The 15842-nt window shown below is 38.7% G+C and overlaps 1 protein-coding gene across 2 annotated transcripts; it reads left to right on the forward strand.

Moving 5' to 3' along the window:
- The first annotated feature begins 4669 nt into the window (after positions 1 to 4669).
- LOC116486494 (carbonic anhydrase 3-like) lies at positions 4670 to 15417 on the forward strand. Of its 2 annotated transcripts, none has more exons than XM_032182783.1 (7): positions 4670 to 4706; positions 4851 to 5048; positions 8430 to 8548; positions 10149 to 10276; positions 12160 to 12193; positions 14565 to 14720; positions 15298 to 15417. In XM_032182783.1, the coding sequence occupies exons 1-7, from the start codon at positions 4670 to 4672 to the stop codon at positions 15415 to 15417; spliced, it is 792 nt and encodes a 263-aa protein (XP_032038674.1). The 2 variants fall into 2 exon arrangements, with proteins under 2 accessions (XP_032038674.1, XP_032038675.1); XM_032182784.1 differs by having other exon boundaries at positions 10149 to 10241; positions 12128 to 12193.
- Positions 15418 to 15842: the final 425 nt, after the last annotated feature.

The raw sequence follows: 15842 nt of genomic DNA on the forward strand, positions 1-15842 counted from the left end.
GGTGGGGTCCAAAGCTTGACAAAGTAAGTCACTTTTCCATGCATCATTCTCCTGTGCACGCTTTCTATGCCCTGGATAAAGCCATGGCTCTGAGCCATTTTCCAAACTCTGTTTATTTCTCCTTTCCTTACCAAATAAAGTGTCTGATCTCAGGTGATGTATCTCCATAAGTGAAATGAGCTTGATTATGCCTTTGGTTGGTCTGGCAGAAGCAAACATGCATCTGAACTGCAAGTCCCTCAGAAAGTGTTCCATTGCTATAGCATATTAATTAGTACTGGTCCTTCTGTTTCAGTCTCATTTAGGAGACAAAATCATCTTTTGGATGAACAGTATCTGCTTGCCTAGGTATTGAACAGGGCTACTATGTTCCATTTATTCAGACAAGCTTTTGAAGTAAACTGTGGTCCTGTGGTTGGGTATCAGCTTCAGACGAGTGTTTCTACATCTACTGTGTGGGGTAAATTCTTTCACTTCTGGTCACACAACATCCCACTGTATTTTTCTTCAGTTACAGGAAGGTGTGATGCAGATACTTTTCTACTTTGCATACATGATTTTATTACTGTAACAGAAAACAAAGATTTCTGGTTTATATGCACTGGGGATTGGATTTCTACTTTTTGATATTGGTATTACGGATACAGCAGGGATAGGGAACTCTCTCTCAGCTATCTTTCCAAGCTAAAACATCAGTGGGCATTCTTTAACAAAACCACTTTCCATGCTATGTCACTTGCTTTTTATTTGATTAAGGCCTCACATCATATGTGCTGTGTTCCTGCACCATTCTATAAAGACACTTTAAGAGAAGCCAAATTTAGTATTTATTCAGCCTTCCCTTACACTTCATCTTGAAGTCTCCTATCAATGCTCAGATCACTTCTACCTTTAAGAACAAAAATCAGAATACTTGGAACAAACACAGTTTTGTTTCTGCAAGCAAAATCACAGATAGTGACTTTACTAATATTTTTTAGTCTGAACCACTAATGCTGATGCTGAAATCCGCCATTTGCTTCAGTCAGTTTGATTCAATTCACTAGTCTTTTCATCTTACTTTTTCTTCTCTGATTTCTTAAATTTTTATCTTTCTGATGAAATAGATGTCAACTTGCTATGTCGTACAGTGCTACCACTGAGTACTAATGCATGCAGATATGTTCAGGAATAAGCATGACCTGATGAAAACATAGAGTAAGAGACTATTGGATTCCCTGCTCTTTTGTACTCACAGGTAAATAAATTCAGTGAGATTTTAAGAAGTGCTTAAGAGATATAGGACTACTTTTACAGTTGCCATCCTTAAATATTTCATACCTCGATATTCCACCTGAAAAATGGGTATAATATAATTCCTTTTCAGAAGATACTGTGAAGATTCATTCATTAGTGGTACACTCTTGTACTGCTGGTGCAGTATACATATTGCAGCTGGGTTCACAGAAATCACGATATTTTTCATTAATTATATAGGTTGATTTTATAGTTTCACCTTTGCTATTTCAGATGTCTGATGGCTCTCTAAACATGTAAGAAAAGAAAAGAAAAAAAAAGAAAAGAAACAAATTACTGAAATTACTGCAATGAAGCTTTGAATGCACTAGGAACACTGTTCTTAGATGTTTAAAATTGTGGGCTTCTCTTGATTATAATGGCTTTTCTGTGACAGATGCATTTACTTTCTGGAGAAAATTATGTTATTCAAGTTAGATGATAATGAATTTCTGAGCCAATATCAGAAAAGAAAGATGAATATGAAGGTAAATCCTAAGGGATGCTAAGAGCATTTTATTGTGATTACCTTTTAATGTAGATAAAGCTACTACAAATTCTTCTTGCTCTACATTTGATGATGAAACCTAAAGGAAAAGAATAATAGCACCACAACGTCAATGAAACAATGTGATATGACTCAGTGTCTGGGGCTGACTCCAAGTACCTACGTTGCTGATCCTAGCATTTGTCACTTACTTGTGTAAGTCAGTGCCTTACACGTGGAGAAGGTGACAAAAAGCGACTCCTGTGTGTGCAACAGGTCCAGCTCACTGGAAGGTGTAAATATGAAGACTTTTGCTGTCATCATGGTACTCCTTAATAGAGAATATTGTGCAAAATGTCATGAAGAACATGAAATGGAACACTAGGTAAAGCACTGACTTGTACTTTTTAGTGTGTAATACAAATCATGGCTCCAAAAAGCACTCCTTGTATATCTGAAGTTGATTAAAAGTCTCACTGAGCCATCAATAAACAAGCCTACTAAACCTGTCTCTTTATACAGGAAGAAAATAAGCTGTTCCAATTAGAATTTCATGAGCTCACAAATGTTTCTTTCTAGGAAGATAAGGTAGAAACCATTTGAAAAGGATTAATATCTAAGCTTTCTGAATTAAAATTGCAACAGGTGTCAATTTTACATGCCTGTCCCTGCAAACAAATGCGTCATGATCCATTTGATTGATGACAGAGTAAAAGATTATATTTTCTTTCGTTTCAGAGTTCTTTTTTTTTTTTTTTTTTTTTTTTGAAATTGAAAAGATATAATATTTCATCCCATTGTTTCTAAATCAGTTCCTAGTATTTTCTTATTTCTGTCTAAGAAAAATAGAGAAACTACACTTTTTAAAGGACACTTTGGTTATGAGCACATCATTGTATGTTTAAAGGTGCTGATAGGTACACTTCTTATAATACTGTATAAGCTTCTAAGATTTCACAAGATTTTTAATCTTCTCTAAAGATACATAGAGAGTATATAAAGGTCTACATGAATCTTCTCAGAAGCAGATTCCTAAGAGAAGAGATCTTGTCCTACCTTCCTCTCAAACAGGGGATATCAACTTATGATTAACCTCAGAGCAAGAAGAATTTACTAATTAAGTTTAAATAAATCATTGTAGTTACCCTGAACAAGTCCAAATTTAGCTATTTAGTAACCCAGCAATGTAAGTCAGTTATATGTGGAGACCTTATCCTCTAGGTGGTTGTGGGATGTAAAATATGACCAAATTAACTTTATGTTCTGTATAATGTAGCTTCTCAAGTGCTTCCCTGTACCTCACCAATACAAGGGTTTTACAATTTTTGCCATCTCTAAGCTGATTTTTTTTATGTTCATTCTACTTTCCAGTGCTGATGGGCACATGCTGCATTTGGGCAACCTCCCTGAAACTATGTTGGAAATCTCCGTGGTGTGCAACACCTCTTGGCAGACCCCCAAACATTTAGCTTGAGTTATTATTTAGCTTGAGGTATGCAGTTTGAGATAGTATTTAGCAGGAGACTGATATGGTTGCGGTACTGCTAACACAGAGTGACAAAGTCATGGGAGATTGTAGTCAAGGTGGCATTTGAAAGAAAACCTTTGAGCATTCAACAAAAATGTAGGGAGAAAGCCAACTATCACCATAAATATCACTAACTCTCCATCATCTGAAAAACAGCTGTTTTCCTGACCAAAATATAGATTGCCAAGTTGCCTAATGTGGCAAATGCTTGCTTTCATTTGGAGGCTGAAATACGCAGCCTCGATTCTGATTTGTTCCAATGCTTAGTGATAGTCTATGAGATACTTGGGCTGAATTTCAGCCCGTTAGGCCTCACCAATGCTCCTTGTTGCCAGTGTTAGCAGAGGGTAATAGCTGTGGAGAATGGAGGATTGGCCTTTGAGTGTGCACCTTTCTATAGAATCATAGAATCACAGAATCATTAAGGTTGGAAAAGACCTCCAACATCACTTGGTCCAACTATCCCCCTACTACCAATGTCACCCACTAAATCATGTCCCTAAGCACCATGTCCAACCTTTCCTTGAACACCCCCAGGGACAGTGACTCCACCACCTCCCTGAGCAACCTGTTCCAATATTTGACTACTCTTCCTGAGAAGTGTCTTCTAATTTCCAACCTAATTTGCCTCTAATTTCCTACCTTTTAGTAGGCCCTGCATGCCTGAGCCACCCGTGGGCTCAGCAGCCAGCAAACGCATGGTCTTGCACCCTGCCTGGTGTAAGGCTCCCTGTGTACATGAGAATCAAATGGACAAAATCAAACTCGAATTTGACCAAACTGTAAGGAATAGGTTTATTTTGCAGCTGACAAAGGCTAGCTTTGCATAATGACATGGCTTTTCTCTGACTATGATACATCCCTTCAGGAATATAATTGCATCTTTTGGGGTTGTTAATATGGGAGCATGTGTGAAACCAGTTTGAGAGGAAGCCCTGAGGTGTGCCCACGCCGGCAGCTCGCCCAAGCCCACATCAGTGGCTTCCCACCCCAGCCCCACCGCCCGCCGCTGTCTCCCCCCGTCAGGGCGATGCATCCCCCTCAGGTCTGGCGGAGCGGTGCGCGCTGTGCACCGGAGTCCCAGAGGACTCGCTGGGCGCCGCCGCCATCCCTCTGCCTTGCGAAGGGGGACGAAAATAGCGTTTAAACCCCTGCTTGTGGATGGGTTCGGGGACGAAGGACACAGCCCCGGGTACCGCCGAGTCAGCGCCGCTCTCCCCGCACCGCCCCCAGCCCATCCCAGTCCTGCCCGTCTCGGAGGGGGCGTGGGGGCCATGAAGCCGCTGCCGTCTATAAAAAGACCCCGGGGAGGGCGAGACGGGACCACCGTGCCGCCAGCGCCGCTTAGGGGGGCGAGGCATAGGACAGACAGCGACACCATGGCACAGTCTGTGTGGGGTTACGACAGCGACAACGGTGAGAGGGGGAGCGGGGTCTCCCTCGGGTTGAAATGCCCGGGGGGAGCCCAGAGGGCAGCCCCGGGGCTGGGGGTCATCGCTCTGCTGAGAGCTGGGGTCTGGCTGGGAGGTGTTGGTGACCTGCCCTTGCGTTTCCACCCAGGACCCGAGCGCTGGCATGAAAACTACCCGATGGCCAAAGGAGACAAGCAGTCGCCCATCGAAATCAACAGTAAAGATGTGCGGCATGACTCTTCACTGGCGCCTTGGCATGCCAGTTACGACCCCGGAGCAGCCAAAACCATCCTGAACAACGGGCGGACCTGCAGAGTTGTCTTTGATGACAGTTTTGATAGATCAGGTCAGCTTTTGTTTTGGCTTTTGGGGGTTGTCAGGAGTTAAAGCTTACATAGTGCTTGAAATCAAAACACATCCCATTGTAGCTAGTCCACACGGAGGAAGTTATTTGGGTAGGTGAGATGTGGTCCAGAGTTTATTTCAGTGCACCCTGCCTTTTATAGGTTGAGCACAGGTTGGGCAGGGAGGCTGCAGCTGCATGGACACCCCTGTCACACAGTGGAGAAGGGAGACTGAGTAGCAGCCAGGTATTACGGCTAGTACTTCCCAAAAGTAACTTTCTACATGGACACCAAGTCCTCAGGTGTTGTGTCAAATGAGTGAATTTTATCCAGGAAGGTTTAATATGCTGTCGTAGACACTTCATAAGCACAAAACTTGCATGTTGTCACAGGCATTGATCTAGATTTTGTCAGTTTGCTTCACATCCTCAGCAGACAGGTTAGCCTGTTAGTCTGTTTAGCCATGTGGCTATTTCAGATTTGAATATTTTTGAATATATTTGAACGCTTGGACACTACGGTTATTCTTTCCAGGGAAGGTATCCAATCCACACTCATTTTGTGTCTTAGGTATAACAGGGAAACTTCTACATGCTTGTCCTGGCTATTTTTTCTAATTCTGCAGATATCTCTTCTACTTATATTGACATTACATCACAAAAATCAGCCTTTGAATCTATAACTTTTCTTGGCAAAAGTTACCTACATCGTTTTGGTATGAGCAGCTACCCAAAACTGAGGTTTTACTGACTTTTCCAGGTTGGAGAAATGGATGTAGTCAAATCACAAATGCTGTTACCATTTCCCATAAGAATTTGTAAAGACTTACTTCCTTGAATGCAAAAGGAAACAACCAATTAAAAACAACTTGTTACAGCACCTCTCGCTGCATAGGACATTTTTTTTGTCTTTTCTTGATGGTCATGGTCATACTTTTTTCAACAGTGACAGTCATTGAAGCTATGTGAACTAGAGTAGTATTACCTGAAAACAAGCATGGCAATGTTATTTTTAATAGAACAAAGCAGGTAAACAGAGCCCAAAGCCTGAAATGCCTGCTTAAGCAAAATGCCAAAGATGGAATTTTTAACTGTGTAAACAGCAGAACTACAACTGTATGTTCAAAAGGGAAAAAAAAATCTACAATTAAATGAAAATCCTGACAGTTATCATTACTGCATATTCATGCAGTAATATTCAGTACATATTCTGCAGCACCTATAAAGTGCTGCAGAAGCATTACACCTACATTAAGTATGCTGCATGCAGACTACATAGCTTAATAATTGCGACTATCTACTTTGAGTGGTAATCCCAAAACTGTTCAGCAAGTTCTGGAAATGTTTAGATTCTTTTGACTCAACCTTTGACATCTGATAATGATTCTTTTCCCTCTGCTTTGTAGAAGTCACTTCAGAAAAGCCATGAAATGGCTTTGCTATTTAGTTGAGAGATCAGTCTTGCATCTCAAGTTAAATTTTTCAAAACTGGATTCCAGAGGTGTATTAGCTTATGGTTCTGAATACAAACAGGCATCAGCAGTTAAAGTTAAAAGTAAATTCACATACCATATAATGTGAAAACATCTCAAGAGTATGCAATATTGATATTGAATTCCTTCTAACAAGAAGGAAACAATCTAATTAATGGAAAACCATAACTTTCCTTTTTTTATTTTTATTTTTTGCATCAGCTTTGATGGCATTTTTATTGTGATTCTGTTCTTAGGAAGCTGTATAATTAATGATATACATCAATGGTATATTGAAAGGTTAAAATCACTCCTGTGTATTCTGATGAGCTCATTGTTTCCTTCGATTCCTCCATTTACAATTATAGCTACGTGTTACTGTTTCACATCTCAGAGATAGAATCTAAACTATTTCGGACAAGTACCATCTCTTTATGTTTTTGTGCTTTAATACCAATTACTGCTGCTTCTATATAGAAGCAGAAAAATAATAAATTACACTTCTGTTTTAACATGGAATTCTTGTCCACAAGCACTGCATAAAATCAATCCCATGACTTAAAAGCATATAAAGAATTAAATTGATTATGAACCTTTCTGGATGGATCTGATGTGTCTTCTTTGCAGATTCCTGAAGGCAGAAATCTTTAGAAAGAGGCTGCTGAAGAAGGTGTCTGCCCAGGGAATTGTGTTGGAGATAGACCCTGATACGGTCAAGACAGCTGTAGCCCTTCCTGTAAATCATTTTCCCTCCCCAGTATGTCTCTTGCTTCTTTGGACACACAATGTGAACTCCCTGCTCCCAATTTTCTGCAGGCTGCTGCGTAGTAGATTTGCCTGTTGGAATAAAATACAATGTTTAACAGCTCTAAAGAACCAAAGGAAAAAGAATTTCAGAAACACTTTTTTTTGGTCTAATCTCATGGAAAAATCTTTTAAGTTAGAAAGGTTTCTGTTTATGCTGGAGATACCTGGACCGTTATGGAGTGCCGTTTCCAAGTGCTACACAGTATTTGATTTCTCAGAAGTGCCATTAGTAAGAAACCACTGAAAAATGAGTTTCTAACTCTGATACTGATTTAGCTTGTAAATGTAGGTTGAACGCAAATTCAGCTCTTAAAGGAAAGTTCGTTTCTTGTGCAAACTGCCGTGTAAAAGGGCAAGCAAATACTATCAAGAATTTGGGCCGCAGAGTCTATGCCATTTTTCCTATATTCAAAAGTAAAACAAGAATAAAGTGATATATCTTCTACTGAGGGCTCTATACAGTATTGATTTAGTTAGGATGATCTGCTTATATATTCAACTCAAAAAAGTAAGAGGAAGGCATGCCTAAAACCTGAGGCAGTGCTTTGTTTCTGCCTCTCTGCCCTCTGTCAATGGCTATGACAGATACCAACTTAAAAGAGAAACTGCAAAATTGAACCTTCTGTTATGTGTTTAGCACGTCTTTTATCTGTAGGTATTCCAAAACACATGATATCAAGAATTAATTTGACACCATTGGGTACAAGAGGTTTTAAATATGTTAACTTTGAACTTCAAAGCTATTGTTAGAAGTTCAAACTTGAATGCTATTTAAGCAAGGTCTTCTGGCACTGCAGTTGTGAACTGCATTATCAGCTTTCTGTGTAAGGAAACACGTCTCATTCCTGCCTTAGGTAATGAATGAAAAAATACATTTGAGAGCTTATCCTCTAGGCTGTCCCTGCTGAAAAAAAAGTCCCCAAACCTAACAAGAAGAACAGGAGTGGTGTTTTGAGAGTCAGGGTTTATGCAAATTGCTGATGTGTGGTAAGCATTATGTGCCTAGGAACATTTTTTCTTTTTAGAAGCACCCAACCATGCTGTAACCATAGTTTGCTTACAGACTAGTTTGTAGGCTGGCATTGATGCAGATTATCAATTGCAGTGCTGAGAGGTGGGCCGCTCACAGGAGCATACAGGCTGCGCCAGCTGCACTTGCACTGGGGTTCCTCTGATGACCATGGCTCTGAGCATGTTATAGATGGGGTGAAATATGCAGCAGAGGTAGGACTGAGTTTTAACAGTGGTGTTCAATACTAACTGGAATTTGGTTGTGCATCTGAACAGATTAACCATTCTCGCTTTTACGAGCATTTATTTTTTCTCTAAAATCTCTTTATTTTTTTCTCTAAACTCTGTCTGTGAAACTTGTAAATATTCATCACTTTGCAGTGGAATATGCTGCATCAGACAACAAACATATCTTTGCAAATACTAACATGAAACTTGCCTCATTGAATGAGTTTTTGCTGTATTTGTAGAACGTTTTAAAAATCCTTGAGGCAAAGTGATGTATTATTTCCAAATAGAAAGCTCTGTTTTCTGCTGATGCTTTGTTGGCTGTTAATAATTTGTGGCATAACTTGAATTACTAATTTAGTTTCATGAAGCATTATGAGTAGAAAAAAGTGTTTTACAACTGTAAATCACCTATATCCTTGAGGTGCAGAGCTTACAGGGGTTCTGCCCACCCATCATATGAGAAAATTCTGGTAGATATTTTACAGGGTCAGGATGCACATACATTGCAGAACTGACTGTGGGTGATGTTTTTTTTTTTTTTTTTTTTTTTTCCCTCACATTCTTTAGGCACAGCCAAATTGCATTAGTATTCTACTTTCTGTGACTGACTACAGACAAATTCTGCTTCCTCAAGCTACTTTTTGGTTAGTTCAAGCACAGACTTCTTACTCTGCCTTTTTTTTTTTTTTTTTTTTTTTTTTCAGTATTTGGGTATTTATAGACAAGAGAAGAATGCCTGGAATGCATGACATTTTGCCAAAATGTGGCCAAAGATAACATGGCTACTCTACTGTTATCCTTAGCAATTATATCTTTATTCATAAGGGAAAAGAAACAGCATTACACAAGTTTGTATTCAGGAAAAGTTATTTTGTTGTTATTTAAAAAATAAAATAGTTTAAAAAAAAAGTTAAGAATTTGCATTCAAAATATTCACCAGACTCCTATTGTTTTGTATGGTACCATGGTCCAGACACTGCTTATTTTGAGACACTGCAGCACTTCTAGCTATTCACAGGATATTTTTCTGGAAGGAGATAGAAAACTTAAAATATATCCTGAAAATAAGCATTGTTGAAAGCAGAAATATGAAGGAACCCCCAGGTTACAATCTCTACTCCTCTCCAGTATGATGTGCAGAGAACTGTAAGAAATAAAAAACAATAACAAATGTACTAGATAAAACCCAGTGTAAATCCCAGAGCTGATTATCTGCATAACCTGAAGATCTACTTGAGTGAAGTGCATGTCAGTAGGTGCTATATGCACTGCATGTGTGCATGTCACATGCTTGGGTTGAACTGTGTATAGCTGAATTGTCTGATGAATTTGTAAAAGACGTGTGGTAAACTCCATTTTCTTTCCTTTATGCTTCAATCATATCTAAAGTGTTGTGTATAGAAAGTGTGAGCACGTGGAAGCGTGGGAACATGAACTGGAGATACTTATGTGTAGTTTCCTTTTTCATGTCCATTCCTTTACTTGCTGTCTAGTGGAAATTTCTTAATATAATGTAAGAGATTGGAAGACTGCACCATTGGCAATTTCTCGCATTTATAACTGAAATTTTATTGATTTTTAGTTACACATGGTACACTGGAATCCAAAACATGGCAATTTTGCTGGAGCTTTGAAACAACCTGATGGTGTGGCTGTTGTGGGCATTTTTCTGAAAGTAAGTGGCAAACATTCAGTTTTCATATATTTTCTGTATTTACCATATTTTACCTTTATTTTTCCCTATACTATATCATTTTACAGGAAAACAGTCAAAGTGATGCACAGACTGAAGTCACATATGTCCTTGGGCCCTATGTCAGCTCTGTGCTGTGATGTGTACTGAGTGAGAAGGACTCTCTGTATAGGAGTGTTTCCTCCTGCCCTTTATCTGCTAACAGGTATTATTATATCTACCTGTCAGCAGGATTATGTTGACTGATTCACTCCCTTGATCTCTTGATGATCCCTACATGAGCTGAGAATCAAAGAGAGTTCAAGAAACCTACTCCAAAAGACTAAATACTTGAAAGAACTGACAGTAAAAGGAGCTCACTGAACATCTTAACCTTGAAATAAAGCAGGTTAATAAAAAATATTACAATACTGATATTTTGCAATTGATCTTTTTATAGACAGAAATCAATCCTCGTGTCAAACCTGTATGTGCACTTACATGCAAACAACCAAGTAGGATAAATTATGCAAACTTCAAATATGTTGTTCTCATTGTACCCACAGGTGTGATCTCCAGGTTGAGCACAGTGTCAGAGAATATGTCCCCTTTTATTGCCTAATCAATGCTAATTTGCATTCATACAAATGTAGCAAAGGGATATAATTAATTTTGCCACAGTGCCCTTGGACAGACTAAATCCAATGCCATTTTAATTCTGTTATACCGTGAACCAGCCTGGCCTTTTTTCTTGTAGTTATTTTAAACTGATAGTGATAGAATTTCAGCACCTGTACAGATTCTCCCCTATGACTATGTAGAATCTCAGTGGTTTGGAAGGGACCTAAAAGATCATCTAGTTCCAACCCCCCTGACATGAGCAAGGACACATTCCGCTAGACAATGTCCTTTGATTATTTTTCCTTTGTCATCTTTTTTCATCTATTCTGGATTAAAATTTTGTCTTGTAAAGCACAACTTACAAAGTATAACATTATGTTCCTATTGATCATGCTAAGGTCAGCTAAAAAGTCTACAAAAGAAAGTAGTATCACTCTGTCTTCGTTGGCCTTTCATTTTTTTCTTGCTCTTTGACATGAGTCATTGTTCTGCTCTGGGTTTGTCTTGTTTCATGACTGGATTTTGAGTATTGCTAGAACAGAGATTGAATTATCTCCTGAATAGTGGAATTTAATCTTTTTGGTAAAAAAACGTCGTTAAAAACATGTTTTATGCATACTGTCTTTACTCTCAGATGCAGAGCCATGTCAAAGCTTTTGGTGGTGCTGAACGTCATGAACACAAGCAATAGAGTGATTCCAGAGCTTTAGGGGTTCATGACATTATTCTCATCACATGTCTTACATCAGGTCTGATCTGACTGCATATGTGCTGCAGGATATTCTGTGTCTGTGAGAGCCCTGTATCTTCATTACCAGCACTTTCCTGAGTGCCCATACATCTCACAGAAATTGTGGGTTGCTTCCAAACCAGGAGCCAAGGGCTGGACCCTGCAGGGTCTAGATGACACTGCATGTACAGTTTGTTGCTCAGACAGTGGGAGCTGTCTTGTGGAGTCTTACAGCACACTTTTGAATTACAAAGCCAGTTTTCTGTTAGCATCAGAGTCTTCTATTCTGGACATTGTTTTAACAGACATAGTTTTGTGCCAGTCTGATTTGGATGCTCTGAGGGTGTTGTCCGTAGGTTCATGCCCGGTGGACCCTGCCAATAAGCACACAGAGTTGGAATCCACATGGATGCCTTTTTAATTAAATAATTAAACTTGGGACTGCAAAGGTACTGCTGCCTAACTTGATGGATGTGATATACATCTACATACTGTGGAGCATGATAAAAATATACAATACTTGTGCTTTGCATTACAGGTTGGAAAAACTCCCAAACCAGAAATGAAGAGAATTCTTGAAGAAATAGATAACATTAAAACCAAGGTATCAAAACTTGCTCTCTCTCACTCTCTCTTTTTTTTTTTTTTTTTTTTTTTTTTTTTTTTTTTTTGTGATAAAATGTAGTTGAAAAGCATCAGGAGTAGAAATTAGAAGTTGAGATTCATTCTTTTTGGCATCATTCTGGTACCTAACATTAGCACTGGAGGTGATAGAGTGGACTGTGAAGCAGGACACTTCTTTTTTTTTTATCGAAGTAAGCATCTAACTTTTCACTTCTGTAATTATTCATGCTGAGGATGATATTTTGTCAGTCCTTGCATGCATAGCTGATAATCTTATTGGCACTGCTGTGTGTAAATAAGCTAGTGTACAAACACCAAGAAGAAATTAAAAGCTTTTTGAATTTGAGGCCAGAGGACAAAATGCTTATCTAAGGACATAAGTCCATACCTATTACATACATTAAACTGCAGAAGGGAGTTTATTTGCAGAGAATTATGATGCTACTTCTTAACATCATTATTTAACATAAACTTATCTCCTAGGCCTACCTTACCATTCCACTTCATGAAAAGCCTTATGATTCTATCTAATGATGCTAAAACTCATTTTTATGTATGATATTGAACATATCACCAGATCACTAGGACTCGATTTTACAAAGTTTATAAACATTTTCTTGCAAATTTAGCAGAATTTCTTTCATTTACTTTAAGTATATATATACTTAAAACATGTAAGTTTGTAAATACTTACTGCCATTGATGTGAAGGTCTGAGTCTAAAATCTGTTATCTCCTCACTCAGTCTTGTTAATTTTAATGTTTCAACCTTAGCTTAGCTTTTCTTAGCTTTCATTACATTTCATTTCTTTCTGCTGAGGGAATTGAAGGTCAATTTTATGCCACCTACTTTGTCAATGATATCCATCTTAATATAGTTTGAGCTTCCTCTTGTAACCCTTTTGTCCCTTTTTTGCTATTTACATGCAGAAGAGCTTTGCTACAGTTGAAAAAAGTTTATAAATTGCCCTTTGAAACACTGTGTCTCATATAATTATGACTAGGTGGTAGTGATAACCACCCCATTACATCATATTCAGGACTGCCTTGTGGGCAGAATTTATGACTTCTAACTACAAAAATGAAAAAATAGAAGAAATCTGATTTCCTACAGATACTGTTTGTTTTGGTTCTGGGAAAAGCAGAGAAAGATAGGCCATGTGCAATCATACAGATCTTGTATTTTATTTCTTAAACTTTCTGTTCCTGTCATAACATACATTTAACCGAGACTGTTATTTTTCAGGACAGATTAATGGATGGTATCATCAGTGTATTTATCTCACGTGCGGTCTCAGTCACTGTGATGCGTTACAGAAAGAGTAGCTTTTTGGCCACTGTACTGTATTTACTGAAAAAGCACAGTTTTGTTTGAAGCTATTTGCAAACTCATTTTCAGAATTTACAGAATAATTTTGTCAGGAAGACATTTGGAATCTTGATGCTATTCCTTCTGGTGGTATTTTGTGCAAGGATGTGTGGAAAAGGTTTCAGTTCCTCCCATTACACTTTGTAGGGTAGTTCTCTGTTTCTGTCTACAGAAGATTCTCTATTAGAAGAGCAGCAATTTGGAAGAACAGATTTTGCTTTCCAGAATTGCTTCCTAAATACCAGTAGAGAACTAAACTTTCTTGTTTAGTTCTTGGTCACCTGCAGGGGAGACAAGAAAATCTCATTACACTGCTGTTGAGATACTCAAGTATGCCCTTTAGTAGAAAAGAAAACAGGAAATGTTGTCTGGTGTCTGCTGTTCTTCCTTGTCTGGTGATGCTCACCTTTAGTAAAAAGGCATTCAAGGTCCTGTACCCTTCCAGGGAGTATTTCAGTTTCTTGCTTTGTGTAACAGTGCCAATAAAAAGATTAAAAGTGTCACCATAGCAATGTAAGTAGAGAACAGTTTCAGGGGAAGAAAGATACAGATTTAAATTCCTTGAGATAGAGAAGAAGAATGAATCTTAGATAAACACTTGGCCACTGTTCTATTGGATAAAAATGGTACCAGAACCTACAGTGCCCTAACTTTTATCCCAAATGACCCCAAATAAAACAAATTTTGATAATCAGTAATTAGTTTTGAGGGCACGGGGAATAGAAAAATATAGAAATGAATTTGCTTTGGTCCTGTACAATTCAGGCTGCAATTTCTCTTAATTTATTAATGGAGTCAAAATTTCAGTTACTAATTTCAGGGCAGATACTTAACGAGACAAAAAGGAGGTTGATCTCTTGCATTAATCTTTATATTTAACTACTTCCCCTATAACATTGATGCTGGTGTCTTTCATGCTGTATATGCCTAGAATTACTTAATTGATTTTTCATGTTTTGTTTTGTTTTGTTTTGTTTTTTAAGGGGAAAGAGGCTCCTTTTCAGCACTTTGATCCATCAATTCTTTTCCCCAAATCTCGGGACTACTGGACCTACCATGGTTCATTCACAACACCCCCCTGTGAGGAGTGTATCACTTGGATTCTCTTGAGGGAGCCCATTGAAGTCAGCCCTGACCAGGTAAACTCCAGCTAGTTCTGCTACTCCTTTAACAGTTCTCAACAGTTGTGCACCATGTCAGTGTAATAATTTGCAAGCCATATTTTACCTTGCATGTTTTGATAAAGAGAGCTTTAGCCGAAGGCTGTGAGAAATTGGCTTCAAAAAGAGTTAAGCTGAATTGAACTGCAGAGCTGGCCTTGAGAATGGGGCTGTCTTCCTAGACATGATCTGGAATAGCTTCAGCAGGAGTGTTTGTGGGATCCTGAAGACCAGTGCAGGCAGAATTGCCCCAGAGGCACAAAAGTTGGTCCTCTCAGCAGGCTCAGTTCATTCTTTGTACTTCAGTATCTAGTGGCAAGTAAGAGTAATGTCTAGCAGGTTTAATAAACTATTGGTCCAGGAAAACTACTGACATCCTAAAAATTGTAAGTGAGAAGAACCAAACTAGCTAGAACCTGTAAATCCTAATGATAATACAAATTAATGTATTGGTTGTACAATCAAATTCCTCATCTGTCTCAGTGTTTGTTCTAGGCATCAAGGTGCTGTTTCCAGATGAATTTACGTGGCCACCTTTTATTTTTCTTCCTTGCAGATGGCAAAGCTCCGTAGCCTTTCCAAGAATGGTGAGAACGAAGCCATGAACCCACTGGTTGATAACTGGCGCCCACCTCAGCCTGTGAAGGGCAGGGTGGTGAGAGCCTCGTTCAAGTAAAGCTCTGTGGAGCCTGAGTTGAGAAAAGCCCTGCATTCTAAAGCATAGTTAGTTTTTGCTCTCTACTGCTTTTCCTCTGGATCAAGATCTGTGTTTCTCAGCTTAACGTTCTGAGTGGTAAAACTGAATCTGATTTTTAAAGCAGAAGATACTCTATGCAATCACTAACCTTATGGAGGAAATGTGAGACACATGTATTCCTTGACCACAAATGTTTTAGCATTTGTGATAGTGTCACTTCTGTCATGTGGTCTTGGAAGAAAAATGGGCTCAGTCCCAATATTTAAAATGAATTTCAAAGGAAATGTAGTAAAGGCAGAAAAATGAACCAGTAGCTCAGGAAAGCAGGAATAACAATGGGTCAAACAGTGCATGAGCAGGAGCTAAAATGCCTGCTCCTACAGCATCTTTAATAGATATCTTCC

Source organism: Aythya fuligula, chromosome 2, assembly GCF_009819795.1.
Source record: "Aythya fuligula isolate bAytFul2 chromosome 2, bAytFul2.pri, whole genome shotgun sequence".
Lineage (NCBI taxonomy): Eukaryota > Metazoa > Chordata > Aves > Anseriformes > Anatidae > Aythya > Aythya fuligula.

Bases quoted from the DNA above. Each gene is read 5' to 3' on its own strand.
- LOC116486494 (XM_032182783.1), top strand. From the start codon at position 4,670: ATGGCACAGTCTGTGTGGGGTTACGACAGCGACAACG. The intron at 5,049-8,429 runs GTCAGCTTTTGT...TATCAATTGCAG, and splicing joins TGACAGTTTTGATAGATCAG to TGCTGAGAGGTGGGCCGCTC. The intron at 12,194-14,564 runs GTATCAAAACTT...TTGTTTTTTAAG, and splicing joins TAGATAACATTAAAACCAAG to GGGAAAGAGGCTCCTTTTCA.